At 43.5% G+C, this 16,885-nt stretch overlaps 1 protein-coding gene across 1 annotated transcript; it reads right to left on the bottom strand.

Moving 5' to 3' along the window:
* Positions 1-11,899: 11,899 nt before the first annotated feature.
* On the bottom strand, positions 11,900-13,466 carry LOC144820150 (endogenous retrovirus group V member 1 Env polyprotein-like). The gene has a single exon (XM_078677780.1). It carries the CDS (start codon positions 13,464-13,466, stop codon positions 11,910-11,912), a length of 1,557 nt encoding a protein of 518 aa, XP_078533906.1. The 3' UTR covers positions 11,900-11,909.
* Positions 13,467-16,885: the final 3,419 nt, after the last annotated feature.

Below are 16,885 nucleotides of genomic sequence, written 5' to 3'. Positions count from 1 at the left end.
GGTGAACGCCCTTATGTTGGCCGGACTTGCTCGCTACGTAAAATTCATCTCCATGTTTCGGATGTATGACACTACAATGCATGCTTTTACCATGCATGCTGTTACAACGCAGTTTTTACAACGCATGCTGTTACAACGCATAGCGCTTTGGGGTGCTGGATAGTGAATAGTTTAATTTACTATTCCAACTCCAGTCCCCGTGGATAGTAGGGAAGATGTTGGATAGTAAATTAAATCTATTCCCTATCCTAGAGCGCCCCCCAGTGCATTGCGTTGTAATGATTTTCGTTGTAAAACCTGCATTGTAATAGCACTGCGTTGTAAAAGTTTCGTTGTAAAGGATGTTTCCCCCAGGTTTCACGCCTCACCACTTAAAAAATTTACCAGCCGCCACTGAGCAGATCAATTGAGTATCATCTGCACAGGAGATGACTTTAAAACCACAAGATCAAACCATTTGAGCCATGAGGGGTCACATAGATAGTAAAGAGTGTAGGGCTTAATGAAGAACTCTGCTGAACCCCCTCATCTAAAGACATGGTGCAGTATTTAAAGGATTCTAGAAGCACAGTCTGAGCCTGATTACTAGGGACATTTATGTGAGTATATGATTCATTCTGATCAACTAAAAAGGAATTATGACTTGTCAATTTGTTATTGATTGTTAGAACAATCCTTGCGAAATGTGGCTTCTGACAGAGGGATTCCACTTGATCCTCAAATTACTCAATTTTCATCTAGGCATGGATTACATTCAAATACTTTTGTTTTATATAGGCAGTTGGATGTTTGAGGGACTACGATATTACCAATAGAGTGTTAATAATCCTCAAGAGATAGGTATGGGTTGGGTTTGACAGACATGGACTTTATCTTATTTTGAAACTAATGAAGTAAAAAAAAATTGAAGTTTGTATCACGCATCTACGAAACTCACCAAATTAGGATTAGAGTTCTTTATCTTTTCCTGTTGGAGATGGAGAATGGACAGGAAGGCGTATCACATCATGTATGTGCAATACATTTGTGGATCCGTTAGGAGCACTGCAGAATGTCGTAAATGCTAGAATAAACCTAGTTTATAAATGTAATTTTCAGTATTATTGTGACAAATCTTAATTAAATCTCTATCATTACTGGTCTAGATCCAGACAAGTAAACATGGATTGTGATGGCCCTGATGGATGGCAAATGACTAATCGTACTCCAATGGAAAAACAGATCAGAACTGAATATCGTTTGTTGCTTTCAATTGGCAAGTGTAGGTAATTTATTCACACATCTTACAGTTGTAGAACTAACTTTAATAGCAGTTGGGGATTTATTGAAACATTATTCCTCCACTGCTTTCAATATTTTCTTATGCCAATTCCCTTTAAACTAACAGAAGAGTTTTTGATTTATCACCGAAAATATGTCACATTACTTTCCTTTAAGCTCCTCGTTCAAAATGAATCTCTCTGTTTTCGGCACACCTGCAAATATAACATTATCATTCCATTCTGCAGAAATTGTAGTGAACCATTTATAGGCATCACTATACTTTTGCAGTTGTTGAACCCTGGTCAAATCTAGGGTGCTAAGCAAAGTTGTATACAACTAATGAAAGCAGCAGCGGAATCATGGACATCAGTTAGGGATGAGGCCAGGAATACCAACTGACACCCTGGCCTGACGTTCCCTATATCGACCCTAAGGGGCAGATTTACAGGCCCCTTGCGCCACTTTTGCGTCACGTTTCCCATGTTAAAAGTAGCGCAACAGGCTTGTAAATCTACCCCTAACTTTGTTACAGCTGATCTCAGTGGACAGAGGTCAAAAAAAGAAAGAGGACTGTCTTGTTTCCACTCCTTGCAATCCCTCTACACACTCAACAGCAAATAAGAAACGTTTCAGGTAGTAAGATTGGGATGAAGGGCACATGCTCTAATGTAGGTGAGAGTCACTTCAGCTATCTATGGTAATTTGACATATATGATATGAACTAAAAACTGATAATTCTTTTGAAAATGCACAAAATCAAGGTCCCATCAGCTACCGTATTACAGACGTCTGTGATCTTTCCTTTAGAGCCAGGAGTCTCATGACGTACTAATTCTGTATGAACCTGTGATGTGAAGCTGCTCTCTAAACATAAAAGAGTTTACACAGTAGGTATTCAATACTATATTACTATGCATTGCAGAAACTCTTTGGTGCTCATGGAGAGAATATTACTAATTGACCTCTAAATATGTACAATTGACATTCTTCCCAACAAATGGATGAAGCACCAGGAAGAGTGGAGCATCCATGAGCCACGTGGTGGTGGTAGGGACCATGAGAACGTAAGCTGTGCAAATTGCACTTTTTGAGGCCCTCTGCAGGAATGGCATATTCTTTTCTGATTCCTGTGCAAATTCCTGCTTGTGCAGGGATCGGTGAAGAGCGTAATGACACTGCTCACGCTTATAGGTTTGGCAATTTTTCATCACAACCTAGGACTAATCAACTGCACTTCATTCTTTACTTGCTGGCTCAGACATTGTCTTCTAATAAAATAACTATTGATTAAGGGCATCATTATAGAAATGTAAAGTAGGACTAATCATAACCACACTTAGGATCGGAGGATATCTGAGAAAGCCAGAGGGCACTGATCCCTCAAAAAGAACAGTTCTTATCACACAAGTACGTCTGCCTATACGTGAAAAGGAGAAAATGAAAATAGAGGCTGTGTAATGTTTATGGAAAAGGTAGAAGGAGAAAATTTCTTCAGAACAGGAACCCTCACTCACTGTTAGGTGACATGCATCATCATATGGGTTCCCTCCAAACGCCGTGGTGTGGTCTACGATCTGAGGTGTTTTCTCAAAGATGAGCATATGGGAATACAGGTGAATGAGGGGCAGAGTGCCGAAAAAGTTAGTGAGTGATTTAAAAGTGTCTCTCTGAATCCAATACATTTTTATTGGGTGGCCGCAGGGAGTTGATTAAAAAGCAAGAGGGCTAGGGATTTAAACCAATATATTCCTATTTCAAGGTCAACATGTTTCTGCCATTCATTCATTGGTCCCTTAAAGAGATTCGGAGGCATTCATCAGGACCGTAACTGGATAGTCACTCTGCATATTTGACAAAGAAAGTAAATATACTGGCCACCACAGGATCTGGGCGATCAGATGTTCAACGACCCTATTCACTTCATGGGGTTTGTTTACTATAATGTGATATAGCAAACCCACTCTCCATGCTCTTGTACCGTCTCTTTGTTCCCAAAGTAATAGAATGGTGCACTCAGCAAGGAGACGTCAGGCGAGAGTGAGTTTTCTTGTAAAGCGCGACTACTGACCCATTATGGTCTCAAGGCGCTGTCAGATGGGGGGGTCCATGGTTCAGTCGAAGAGCCAGGTCTTGAGGTCCTTCCTGAATTGAGGCAGTTATGATGATTCCCTGAGATGAAGAGGTAGGGAGTTCCAGTTCTTTGCCATGTGGTAGGAGAAGGATATTCCCCCAGCTGGGGTCCCTGGGGGACTGTGGGATGGTGGCCAGGGCCAGTTGGGCAAAGCATAGATGTCTGGTGGGTGTGTAGTGTGTAGAAAGAGAGGGGGTGGTTGAGGTATGCAGGTATGGGATTGTGGAGGGCTTTGTAGGCATGCTTGAGGAGCTTGAAAGTAATGCTTTTGTTGATCTGGAGCCAATAGCAATCTCTCAGGTGACCAATGATGTGTCTGCTGCAGGGGATGTTGAGGATGAGTCTGGCACAGGCATTCTGAATATTCTGCAGTTTCTTTAGGAGTTTTTGGATGGTGCAGGCATAAAGTGTGTTGCCATAGTCAAGTCTGCAGCTGAAGAGCGCATGGGTGAGTGTTTTCCTGGACTCGGTGGGGAACCAATTGAAAATCTTCTGAAGCAGGTGAAGCGTGAGGAAGCAGGAGGATGAGATGGCATTGATTTGGCGGTTCATTGAGAGAGAGTTCAGCTTTTGTGCGTTTTCCGTAGGTGTGGGGGGGTCAGAGCGTGGAGGATCACCTGGAGTCATCCCAAGCTGAGGGAATGGAGCACAGGATAAGGACTTTGCTCTTGTCTGAGATGAGCTTGAGGCAGCTGTCCGTCATCCAAGAGGCGACTGCCTTAATCCAATTTTGGAAGTTGTTCTTGACAGCTGTGGGTTTGTCTGTGAAGGAGAGAATCAGCTTAGTGTCATCAGCATAAGAGACGTTGTTGAGTATGTGGATTATGAAGATGGCTGCAAGCTGGCCATGGAGATGTTGAAGAGGGTGGGGCTCAGGGAGGAGCCCTGAGACACTCTTCAGCTGATCTCTGTGGGTTCTGAGTAGAACGGTGGAAGTTTCACTCTCTGTATTCGGCCGGTGAGAAAGGAGCAAATCCATTCTAGGGCTTTTGTCGTGGATGCTGGCGTTGTTGAGTCTTACGCAGAGGGTGTTATGGGAGACTGTCAAAGGCGGCTGAGAGGTCCAGGAGGATGAGGGCTGCAGTTTCACCTCGGTCGAGGAGGGTAGGAATTTAGTCTGTATCAGCGAGGAGTGCAGTCTTGGTGGTGTGGTTGCCTCTGAAGCCCGATTGGGAGAGGTTCAGGATGCGATTCATTTTAATTAAGTTGTGTCTTGTATTGAATTATAGAGTGATGCACCCTCTGGTTCCTAACAGCAGTCTAGTGACATGAGTGATTGGGTGTGGTTAGTAAAATCTATGACGCAGTGCATGTCAGTTAACGGTTACAATCTAGAGAATAATGACGTGTATGACTGAGCTCCATGTGTGGTATAATTCAATTACTTGCTATCGGTCGGGGGAGGATGCTACAACTGGTGACAAAATGGGGGCTAAATAGACCCTGCAATCAACAGAGCTGAGATTACTCTCCCAGAGAGTTTGGCGAGGTACAGCAAGTTGCTCGTTTGTGCCATGTGTCTCTCAGTCGAAGTGAGAATTGACGGTTGGTGTATATGGAGTCAAAGCACAACTTCAGCCATTTCAAGGCCTTTGAAGAAAGTAAAGGCCGTACAGAAAATTTCATTTATCGTTGGTCAGAAAATTGCTAATACAACCAAAATAAGAGGTATGACGCCACAACATAACCCAGAGCCATCATTCATACAGTACAACAATGCTGAAGGCAGGGATAACCAGGTACAGAACGTGCAACAAACAGTGATAACAAAGTGCAAAATAATGCTGCAATCAGAAGTCAATAAAGGCAAAGAAACCCTAAAGGTAGTGATAACCAGGTGCAGAATGAGACACACGCAGTGACAACTAATTGCAAGAGAAATGCTAAAGGCAGTGAAGACCAGGTATGATGGAAAAGGCAGAGAGTGCTGATGAACAAGCAACAGAGACAAAGCCTTTAACCTCTAAGGAAGCTAAGGGTGCCCACTGACCTCCAATTAGGCATGATGAACCAAGTACATGTCAGTGTGTTGATGGCCACAGAAGTTACACCAGTTCAGAAGTCGCTGATGATCAAATGTGGCCTGAACAACATATATCCTGGCAACAGCTGCACACAACAGAGCAAAGTATGGTGCTGCTGTATTCATGAAACTACTATCTTCCTTCGAGACTGTCCAAGAACAGAATATAGGCAGTAAACGGACTGCCTGGATCAAAGCTGTCAATTATGCCATTTATGCACTGGAAGTTGCCAATGACAAAAAGACCATAACATAGCTTAAAAACATAGCAGGTGGAAAGAGTGAAGGAAGTGAGAAAGAATATACCAGGATGTGAAGAAACTTCATACCTTCAATTTAAAGAAGCGCTGAACACCAAATTAAATTTAAAGCAGAACGTTGACTATGAAAGGTGCATTTTAAATCAAGAGCGTCAGAAAGCAGGAGAATTGATTGATGAGTTTGTCATCAAATATTGCAGATTTAATTAATTCCGTTATGAAGAATCAATACTTCTCAGAGTCATAGAAGTTTGCATTTACAATTCCTTCAGATGGTGAATGCTGAGAGAAATGCTCATTCTGTAGCAGGTGCTCTTGGCGACCAGAGTAGAAAAACGTGTCGACAAACAAGCCACTGACATGGTGGCCGGAGGGGCCCAGAGTGAGTTGGTATTAAATGTGAAGAGCAATAAAAGACACAAGGTATAAGGTCTCAAAACAGCATCTCCAAAGAAAAAGTCATGTTATCAATGTGGATTTTCCTTTCCACATGAAGGTGAATGTCCCGCCATTGTGCAAATATGTACAGGCTGCAGGAAAGAGAAACCTTTTGTAACAGTTTGAAAAGCTAGAGAAAAAGTGAGTGCATCACGCAGTGAAGACAAAATGACTGCCAGAGCGTCATGTCGTGAAAAGAAAATGGCTGCCAGGGAGTTCCAGAAGTGTTCCAGTCATGCCCACCGAAGTAAACAGTAATATAAGTTGAGGGAAGTAACAACTGAAAGAGGCCGATGGTAATCTAATTCCTCATCAAGCGGTTCTTCAGCATTACTGTTGAGGGACAGTAATAATAATAATAATAATAATAATAATAATAATAATAATAATAATAATATTAATAATATTAATAATAATCTTTATTCGGCAGAAAATACAGCCATAGAAGAAACTATTTACAAAAGAAGCAACACATCAGTTCCATATTTTGACTTTATAACACCCAAATATACAGATTTACACGGTATCCAAAAATAATTATAGCATTAAAACAGAGGCTGGGGGGCCATAGGCAGAACTTCATAAACAGAGAGGAACACATAAATTGTCCGCAAAAATCAACAGGAGTTCATTACATTTGTAGCAGCATAACAATGTGTAAATATTCACCTCTTGTACATCTCAAACTTAAAGCAGATCTTAAATAATTACTAACACAGAAAAGTGTGTGAGCATTAGGCATACGCTGTAAAACAATAAGGCAACACAAATATGCCTGAATCTCAGTTCTTTTAAGAAAGACTCTTCTAGGTTGCAAGAAATAATTACAGAAAAAGAAAAAATGAAGGGTATCCTGCGGAGAGCTTGTGTCGCAGTCACATGCACCTCTATCTTCTATGTGTGGAACGAAGCCAGAAGGTGAAGCCAGTAAATAGTGAAGTAAAAAGGAGGACTGTGTCATCTGCATATAATAGGTCGGGGATCGGTCTCGCACCTATCCCAGGGGTATAGGCCTGTGGGGTCATCTAGGATGCATCAAGACCATTAATATATAGTGTAAATAAAGAAGGGGCTAATATACATCTTTTACGGACCCCACGAGCATTTAAAATGATCGCTAATATTCCCTTCCTGGTTATATCTAATTGCAGCAGAGGTATTAGTTTGTAAGGTCATTAAAACATTATTTATCGCCATATCAACCCCAAGGTTCCTACGCAGTTTGCATAGTTTACCACAGTTCACCCAGTCAAAAGCCATAGTGAGGTCCATAAAACCCAGAAACATTGCAACTGGTTTGGCTAATGTGTATTTTGCAATTAAAAGATAATGGTTAGGTGACTGGCCTGTGGTGGATTTTCCAACACAGACGGAACACATATTGCACCTCCGAAATGATTTGGTTGGAATCCGCCCAATCAGACAGTCTGTTAAGATGAACCTAACCAAGAACTTTCCCTGTGCGATCTATGAGGGATATAGTACGATAACAATGTGGACTGTCCCTGTCTCCCTTCTTGAAGATTGGGACAATAATGGCAGTAGACCAAGACGTGGGGATAATTGATGCTGCTGCTGCATTTTAAACCTTAAATAGGAGTGGAGCCCATACCTCTGGGTTATGATATTAAGGTTTGGGAAATGCCTTCGGGTCACTGAGTCTTATTCCAGGATAATCCTTCGATTCCCATTCTGACCTCAGTCAGGGTAAAAAGAATGGGTTCAGACCTATGAAGGAGAATTGGGTTCTGTAGGTGTGACTCACTAGGACCATGACTGTAGACTGCCTCAAAGTGAGCCTTCCATATTTCTGGGGAATGTTGTGACTTAACCCCGGTTTATCAGATTCTGAAAAACAGGGGTTATTGATGACCCTCCAGAAACTGGTACAATCCCTTTGTTTACATGCCTCTGCTAAATCTTCCCAAGCTAGTTTTTTCAGTAGGCGCTTCTGCCCCTTTACTACCCGCTTATTGTTACTGCAACAGACTGCCACCCGCGGTCTATCTCACAGGATCTGTTTCAAGGCCATCTTCAGGTCTCTAAGGGGCAGATTTATGAAGGCCTTCCGCCGCCGGTGCGTCACTTTTTCCCATGTTAAAAATGACGCACCGGCGGCGCAAGGCCTTCATAAATCTGCCCCTAAGAGTTTTGCTATCAAACCATCTTGGGACTGCCACACAGTGGGACTGTTAGCAGACCATCAACTGATTGTGCAAGGACAATAAATGCTTAAATAGTTTCTTTCCACAATGCTTGCGGGTCTAAACAGGTCAACATCTCCTGCTGACTATTACTGAACAAAGATCTATTAAAAGTGTTAACAACAACTTATGACCACATTAAACGCCTTCCTCCGTCAGTAGCAGAATTTGTGCCCCTGGTTATTGTGCAAGGTGTAGACTGACACCCTGAATCTTCAAGCACCAGGGTCAAAGGGTTATGGTCACTATATGGGCTGTGTTGGATATTAAAATAAAGATATAGCCCTCCTCAAGTAAAACAACACAAAAATATAATCAATATTTGTTGAGCAACCCCTGCCTTTATTGTTCGGGGGTACAAGAGATTTAGGGGGAATAGCGAACAATTCCAGTATATGTGTTAATAACTGGGTGTTAAGGAGGGCATTCAATTCCTGCCCTTCCGTGGTATATTCCTCACTAATAGTACAGGTAGACCAATCTTGGCAATTCACCGCTAAATTAGGGCATAAGCGACAATTTAAATATTCCACTAAGATTAGTTGAGCCTGAAAAGACTTTCGCCCTGTAATTGCTCAAGACACCCTCTTAGCTCTCTGAGGCTTGTCGACCCATAGTGTTGCTGTCTTGCAGTATAAAAATGGATTAAAGCAAATCTATACAATTTGCTTGTTAATATGAACCCTTGAACAACCTTGGAATCCCATCCCAGGGGCTTCATAATGCTGTGGATCCTAGGTCTATGAACATAATTAGCCCCCCCCTGCTCTCCCAGTTCTAGAACCCTCTGCCGGGTGGAAGAACATTTCGTAACCCTCAAAGAAAGAAACAGTTTTTAGTCTCCCAAGTTGCCTCGATACAAATGATGTGAAAATGCCTAATAAATTCGAGCCACTGCCCATCTAAAAATTTTACAGCTAATGCTGCCACGTTCCAAGAAATAATATTTAAGTCAACCCCACTAACCCGTGTCTGGGTGTATGGCACTGCAGAAAAGGCCACCCCTGAGCTGCCAGTCCCCCTGCTAATTTGACACCAGTGGCTAGGATGAGGGCCAATGTTTTCACCAGGATTTATCTTACCATTCACAGGACTCTCAATAAACATTTTGCTATCTTTGACTGTACCCACGCCCTCTCGCTGTTAGTCTAAATCCTTAAGTGCCCTCAGGGGAGCAAAACGGTTAAGTGACATCAATAATCCCTCATGGGAGTAAATACCCTCTTCAGGATTTATGTTGTGATGGGAGGGTGTAAGGCTAATGGGGGGCCTATAAAAGAAGCCCAGTGGTAATGACTTTATACTTGAGTCAATAGAAAGTAGGTGAGAAGTGTGATGTAAGATCTTATGGGCCAATTCTGGAATTCTGAGCGTAATTGCCACACTGTCACCATCAAATATTTTCATAGAACATCTGATCCAAGAGGCCCGCCTAGCCATCAGGATATGCCTAAAATATGCCATAATAAACCTGGCGTATTTACTCAGCTAATATGTCACGTTATTTATTAGTTGGACAGTGTACTCATCCCTCAGGGTGCCAAGGCCTGGTACCCCTACCAGGACACAGGGTAAGGGCAGCAGCCTGGGGGGAGGTCTAATACTGGGAAGCCATTGCTGTTTAACGTGGATACTCTGTCTACAGTTGCTGCTCATTGCTGTAACGGGGACACCGATGATTCAGGGGGAGGTCACTTTGGGGAATGATTGGTGGTCGGGATTGAGTAACCTGGAGGAGAGAGCGCTGTGCCAAGGACCCTGATGCACTAAGAGAGACTATTAGGCTATGAACGGCAGAAGGGGCCCTTGGAAGGGAGTTTGTAGGTGGGGCTACTAGTGGCTGCGGGGCAGCTGTCTCAGATGCCTGTTTGAGGGAAACCAACACTTTTTTGACACCACCAAGGGTAACACTGGATTCTGTCAAAACTGTAGTGATTTCACAACAAAATTTGGACAGTAAGACAGGCAAAACTTCTACAATATTTTGGTTTAAAAGATCCCAAAATTCTTCTGTACCCTTCAAGTTAACATTGTCCACACCTGTCCCAGTCTTTACTCTCCCCAACCTCTTGGGTGCAGGGGGACAGTTTAAATCTACATTTTGCAGGGAAGCGTTAGGATCCCTATTGCAGGTGTTATGCCCAGGGGTAACATTGCTCAAACTAGGACCAGAAATTACCAAACCCTCCTGTGATCGACTTGTGACTCCAACAATGATGTATCCAATAATTTATCAGTTACTGAGCATGTGGGTAGCAAAACTTCAAACTGTGTCCAAGCAAAGGCACCCGTTAGCACTATCTATTTCTTGTGTAATTGCACCCACAGCTTACAAGGAAGACGTCAACAGTACCATGTCTGGGGCCCTGGGGGGTGCTACAGGTGTTGCTTCCCTCTTCACCATTTTGCCCTTGTTCGGTATTAAAACCTCCTACTACCAGATGGATGAAGCAAAATCTTCGTCAAAGATGGTGGGCAGGTACTCACATGAAAGTGTCTGTTGTCCTTGAGTAACTAGCCAGCAGTGACCAGTTCCTTGGTCTCAGCACAACTGTTTGTAGCATTAAGGACCAAGATCCAAGGGCCGTCGGGTGAGAGGACCAAGAAACCAGCCCAGCCTAGCCTCGATTATCCGTGGATGGGGGCAGATGAGCCCACCCTTGGCAAGCGAGCCCGGGGTGAGTTAAAAAGCACCTCTGACCGCCGTAAGGATTGTGACGTGGCAAAAGTCTGTGGTAAATTAATTCAATATTACCTCATCTCAGAATTTCTATACTTAATAATCATAATTTCAGTCAAAGCAAAGAGAGGAGTCCGTGGTGCTTGAGTACAAAAACAGGTCCAGTAACTCGAGTTAAGGGGAGAGCTCCAGCACCAAGTGGGTACAGGAGTGGTCTGCAGCTTTATTCACACATCAGAGTATTTATACAGTTTTCAGTCAATAGGCAAAAGAAGAAAAGAGAAGTGACAAGAAAAAGGGAAGTGACAAGCAGTAATTTCCAACAGGTGTGTGAAGGTAGGGGCGTGTCTTGTGTCTCGTGAGAGGGCATGAGATGTGTGGAAATGTGTTCTCTTTCAGTTGAAGGCCCTTCCTCATTCGGGGGTTTGTCTCTGGCTTAGAGTCAAGAACAGGAACCATCTTGTGTAAAACAGGAACTATCTTGCTGGTTCTGGGAATTGGCTGAACCGCAAGAGTCAAAAAGAGGAACTATCTTGTGTAAAACAGAAACTATCTTGCTGGTTCTGGGAATTGGCTGAACTACAAGAGTCAAAAAGAGGAACTATCTTGTTTAAAACAGAGACCATCTGCTCTCTGGCTTGCAGTCAAGAACAGGAACTATTTCGTAAAACAGGAACTATCTGCTGCTGGCTCCCAGAATTGGCAGAACCACAGAAATGTGTGGTCAATGAACTGGGGTGCCAGAGGCAGGGTGTCTTGCTTGTGGGTCTGAAGACAAAATGGATGTCACACACAACATGGGTGCTTGTCTGAATGAGAAAAATGGCTGTCAGGCAGAAACAGGGAAATGATGGGGCACAATTGTCAATTTTATTTCCACATTCCCTCCTTGCCCCAGAGTGTACCTACATTATATCTCAATTTGCATGAGATCATCTATACATTCTTGTAGCATAATTCTTTCCCTTTCTCTCTGCTGGACAAGTGGTTTAGGAATGCAGTTTGCAGCGCATAGACCGCACAGGGCAGGACCACATTGGATGCAAAGGCAGCATCCAGTTATTATCAGGAATATTATACCTGCTGCTGACAGCAGTTGCCATCCCCAGGACGATATTATCTTCCAGAACCAATCAGACCACGTCCAAGTGCCAGGTTCTTGATGTAAACTTACGGCTATCTTGTGTAATTTTGTTATGGCCGTGCATACAGATGGGGAATTATCAGGAATAAATATACAGCAGCTAGAGCCTATAATTTTACAGGCTCCGCCTCTGTCAGCCAGGATGATGTCAAGGACAAGGTGATTTTGGAGAGTAACCAATCGTATGGCGGACTGCTCCTGGGTTAAGCTCCCCAGGGCAGACGCCGTCTGGTTTACAACAGCCTCTAAGGTCCTTGTCAACCTGCGTATAAGCTTGCTGTTCTGTACAGGGCCAACAAAGAAGAAGAAGCCTTTGTTAAAATCTGTATACTGTTCCCATGAGGTTTCTGTTTGGTCAACCAAGGAGGTATCGATCGTTCTTTTATGTCTGACATGGGGCACTAGGAGGTCTCGGTGGTAAGTGGATGGGGCCACAAAGACAGGGGGTAACAGGAATGCTATATAGCAAGTTCCACCCCAGTTCAAGGGCAGCTGCACATAGGCCGTTTGGTCACAGACGAAATAAGTATGGCGAGATGCTAGAAATGAGGACTTTCCTCTGTCTTCAAAACTTATAGTGGTATGACAGTCACTGTGTCCTAATGGAACAGAGCCATTTTTCTGGATGCACAGGTGTCCTTTTACTGGTGAGACCGAGATGAAAGGGGGACCAGCATTCTTTTTAGGTTTGGTATTTAACATCTTGTAGGACATGGTCATGTTCCCTTGCTTGTATTCTTCACTTTCTAGGACTGTACCTGACGCCTGAGGATTTCCATCCTCATTTGGGTAACAGACAGCATTAAGTACCCTGTTTAAGTTCCCCCAAGGCCACCCATTCTTGCATGAATTATTTCCGTCAGGGCAGGAGGTGGGGGTAGTATCGTCAGCTGTTATTAGGGCGAACCAGGCTTCACAAGTCCCATTATAGGAAAATGGAAAGGGGAAAAGAGGCATCCCTCCCTTTTTCTGATGAGGTGGGAGGTGGCCACATATCCAGCAATTTGTGCTATTGCTGGCCTGATGAGTGTAGTGTAACATCTGTATAAAGGTATTGTTTTGCAAGGCTAGTCTATGGGCTTGTTCATGAGGGGGTAGGTCATGATATGTGTGTTCCTGAGTGCTGTTGGGTGCATGAGAGGTGTGTGGTGTTGGAGGAAAAACAGTGTGGAGGATCCAACCAAGACACGTCATAATGGTTATGAAGAAAAACAATATCATTAAACATATGATAGAACCACTACGCAATTTCTTAAGGTTCTTGTTTCTGCGTTTCATTCTATCTTTTTCCCACATAGTCAAGGTGTTTAAATCCATCCCCATGCTCCAACCACTTCACCACTGGACCTGCGCCCAGTGGACTTAATCAGACAGAGTCCGGATGGCAGACCTCAACTTTGATTTATATTCTTGTTGTGGGGTCAGTTCCAAGGGCACAAAATATTGTTCTGTTACAATGTCACTAGGGTTGGCAGTGTCACCGGCAACAGTGTCTCTTTGTCCAAAATATTTCCGGCAGTGGCTTGCATGTAGCCAGCCCTTCCTGCCTTCGACCTTCACCGCCGTCCGCGTGGTTAGGAGCGCGAGCTTCGGAGTCTGCCACCTGGGCTGAAGAGGACTGGTCCTGTCGAAGTTTCTTATCATCACCCAGTCGCCGGGTCGGATGGTGTGTTCTCCAGGGGCGGTTTTGTCAGGGAACCTGTGAACGACAAGATTGGAGTGCAGACATCAAGGAAGCCAGGTAATCAGTCAATATTCTGCTGTCTACATCAGTAATTCTTTTAGGCATTGGCGTACCCCACATATTTGGTGGTCTGCCAAAGACCACCTCATACGGAGATAGACCAGTTCTGGAATATGCTATCATACGCATGTAGAAGAGGGCAACCGGTAAGGCTACCATCCAGTCCACGCCTTTGTCTGTACATATCTTGGCCAATTTTGTCTTCAAAGTCTGGTTGTGTCTCTCTACTAGACCTGCTGCTTGAGGATGTCTTACACAGTGAAATTTCCAAGTGTACCCTAACAGAAGAGACACTTGCTTCATGAGTTCAGAGGAGAAGGGCTAGCCGTTGTCTGAGTAGATGACGTGGGGCAACCCATATCTCGGGAAATATTGTCCTACTAGTTGCTTAGCAGTTGTCGTTGCAGTGTAATCTGGGACGGGATAGGCTTCTGTCCATCTGGTCAGAGCACATACTACAACTAGCACATACTTGTGACCTCTACATCTCTCCATCTGGATATAGTCCATTTGGAGAACTTCAAATGGATGTTCAGGGGGTTGGAATTCACCCTGCTCCACCTTTGTGCCTTTTTCTGGGTTGAACTGATTACAAATCATGCACATTTTAACTTTTTGTTTGGCTGCAGCTCTCAAATGTTTGTTGTGCCATATGTTCTGTATGCTGTCTAACATTGCTTTTTCTCCCAGATGCGCTGGTCCATTTATGGTGTTTATTATAACCTGTACCATAGCATCCGGCAGAAACCATACTGCTCTTTCAGGTGTCATCCAACCCTGATCTGTAAGGACCCCTCCTTTTTCCTTCCATTCTAGCAGTTACTGTGGTGTGGTCTGACTTTGGACATCCTGGATGTCAGAAAAGGGGTCTCGTATTGCGTATTGGCGGTGTAGTATATTCAATTCTGTGTTTGCTGCTAATTTGGCTGCACTGTCTGCGGAATCATTTCCTTTTGATATTTCATCGGTTCCTTTTGTGTGCGCTTTACACTTTAATACTGCAACTTTCGCTGGTAACTGACTGGCCTCTAAGAGGGCAGTGATGAGTGTAGCATGCTGTATTTTAGACCCGTGTAATGTGAGGAATCCTCTCTCTTTCCATAATGTGCCGAAGTTGTGTACAACCCCGAAAGCGTACTGTGAATCAGTGTAAATATTAACTGATTTTCCTTTTGCTAAGTGACATGCTCGTGTTAGGGCTATGAGTTTGGCTGCTTGTGCCGACAGTATCTCTATCTTGTGTGCTTCCAAAGTGTTTGTACCATTTGTGACGGTATAGGCTGCTGCTAGTTCTCCAGTGGGGAGTCTCATGCAAGAACCATCAACAAAAAGTGTCATTTCTGCCTTAGAAAGGGGAGTATCTTGTAAATCTGGTCTGGGTTTGGTCACTAAATCAATTATGTCAATACAATTGTGAAGTTGTTCAGTAGGAGAGGTCAGTGGCAACAGTGTTGCTGGGTTTAAAATGTTGCATCGTCTAATCTTAATATGTGGCTGAAAAAGCGTCATCTCATATCCGGTGAGTCTGACTATTGTCAGATGCTGTGTTTGCGTTCTGTTTAGCAGAGGTTCTACAGCGTGTGGGACCTGGACTATCAGATGATGTCCCAATACAATAGCATCACTTTGTCTAATAGCTTGTGCAGTAGCTGCTACTGATTTTAGACATGCAGGTAATGCTTGTGCTACTGGACCTAATGTACTTGAAAAATAACCACATGGTCTATGTCTGTCTGCTTGAAGTTGGGTCAGGACTGATAGTGCTGTACCTGAGTTTTCTGTTACAAACAAGGTAAAATCTTTGGTGTAATCAGGTGTTGCTAACACTGGGGCTTGACACATAGCCTTTTTAAGAGACTGCAAAGCTTGCGTGTGTTCATCTATCCAGGGTAATTGTGGAGTAGCGCCAGCTTCGAGTGTTGTCAGCTGCACTAATGGTTTAGAAATGAGTGCAAATTGCGGGATCCACTGTCTACAATACGAGGTGAGACCAACAAAAGCTCGAACTTGTTTCTGTGTTGTTGGTTGTGGTATTTGTTGTATGAGTTGGATGCGTTCCTGTGTAAGCTGCCTACCCTCCTTTGACAGCAAGTGCCCTAAGTATGCCACTTGCTGTAAACAAAATTGGAGCTTACCAGGAGAAACTTTATGGCTATTTGCAGCTAGGAATTCTAGTACTAGTAGTGATGCTTCAGCACATGCTGCGTCAGATCTGGCCGTAATGAGGATATCATCAACATATTGTAGTATGGCTGTATCCGTGGGCATTTGAATAGTATCCAATTGTCTTTTCAGCGCTTGGCTATATACACTTGGACTTTCGGTGAAACCTTGAGGAGCTCTTGCGAATTGGAAACTTCGTCCTTGTAAGGAGAAGCCGAAAAGGTATTGACTGTCTGGGTGAATGGGTATACTGAAGAATGCGTTTTTTAAGTCAATGACAGAAAAATGCATTGCTTCTGCATCTATGGCTGTGAGTAAAGTGGAGATGTCTGGGACCACAGGGTGTTGTGGAATGACACATTTATTGAGCTCTCTCAAATCCACCACTAGTCTGTAAACAGGTAGTGTTCCTGGTTCCACTTTTTTATGAACTGGTAAAACAGGGGAATTGCAAATGTTCGAAGTTGTTTCTTTAATCACACCTGACTGTATTAGGTCCTGAATAATTAACATTAATGCTTGTTCAGCTTGAGGTGAAATTTTGTATTGTCTTATACGTGGTAGTTGGGCTCCCTCTTTCAGTGTAACCTTGTGAGATGTTATTTCTATACATCCTACTGTGGTGGAATCAGTGGCCCAAAGGGTGTGTGGCAAATCTTTCAAACGCTCGTCTAATTCTCTACTTGTGTAGTGGCCCTTAAATTCTCGTAGAAATAATCTGACATCTTTAGGTGAGCAAATTTCTGGACATGATTTTGTCAATATAAGATATGAAGTTGTCGTGAGGGGACCAACCTGCAAGGGCAGTGGTTTTGATGTGGCGTTTGTCACAGGT

Source organism: Lissotriton helveticus, chromosome 2_1 (genome assembly GCF_964261635.1).
Source record: "Lissotriton helveticus chromosome 2_1, aLisHel1.1, whole genome shotgun sequence".
Taxonomy (NCBI): Eukaryota; Metazoa; Chordata; class Amphibia; order Caudata; family Salamandridae; genus Lissotriton; species Lissotriton helveticus.
This window is presented reverse-complemented; position numbering and strand designations above follow the sequence as displayed.

Coding starts and splice junctions, on each gene's coding strand:
- LOC144820150 (XM_078677780.1), bottom strand. CDS start 13,466: ATGGGGATGGATTTAAACACCTTGACTATGTGGGAAAAAGATAGAATG.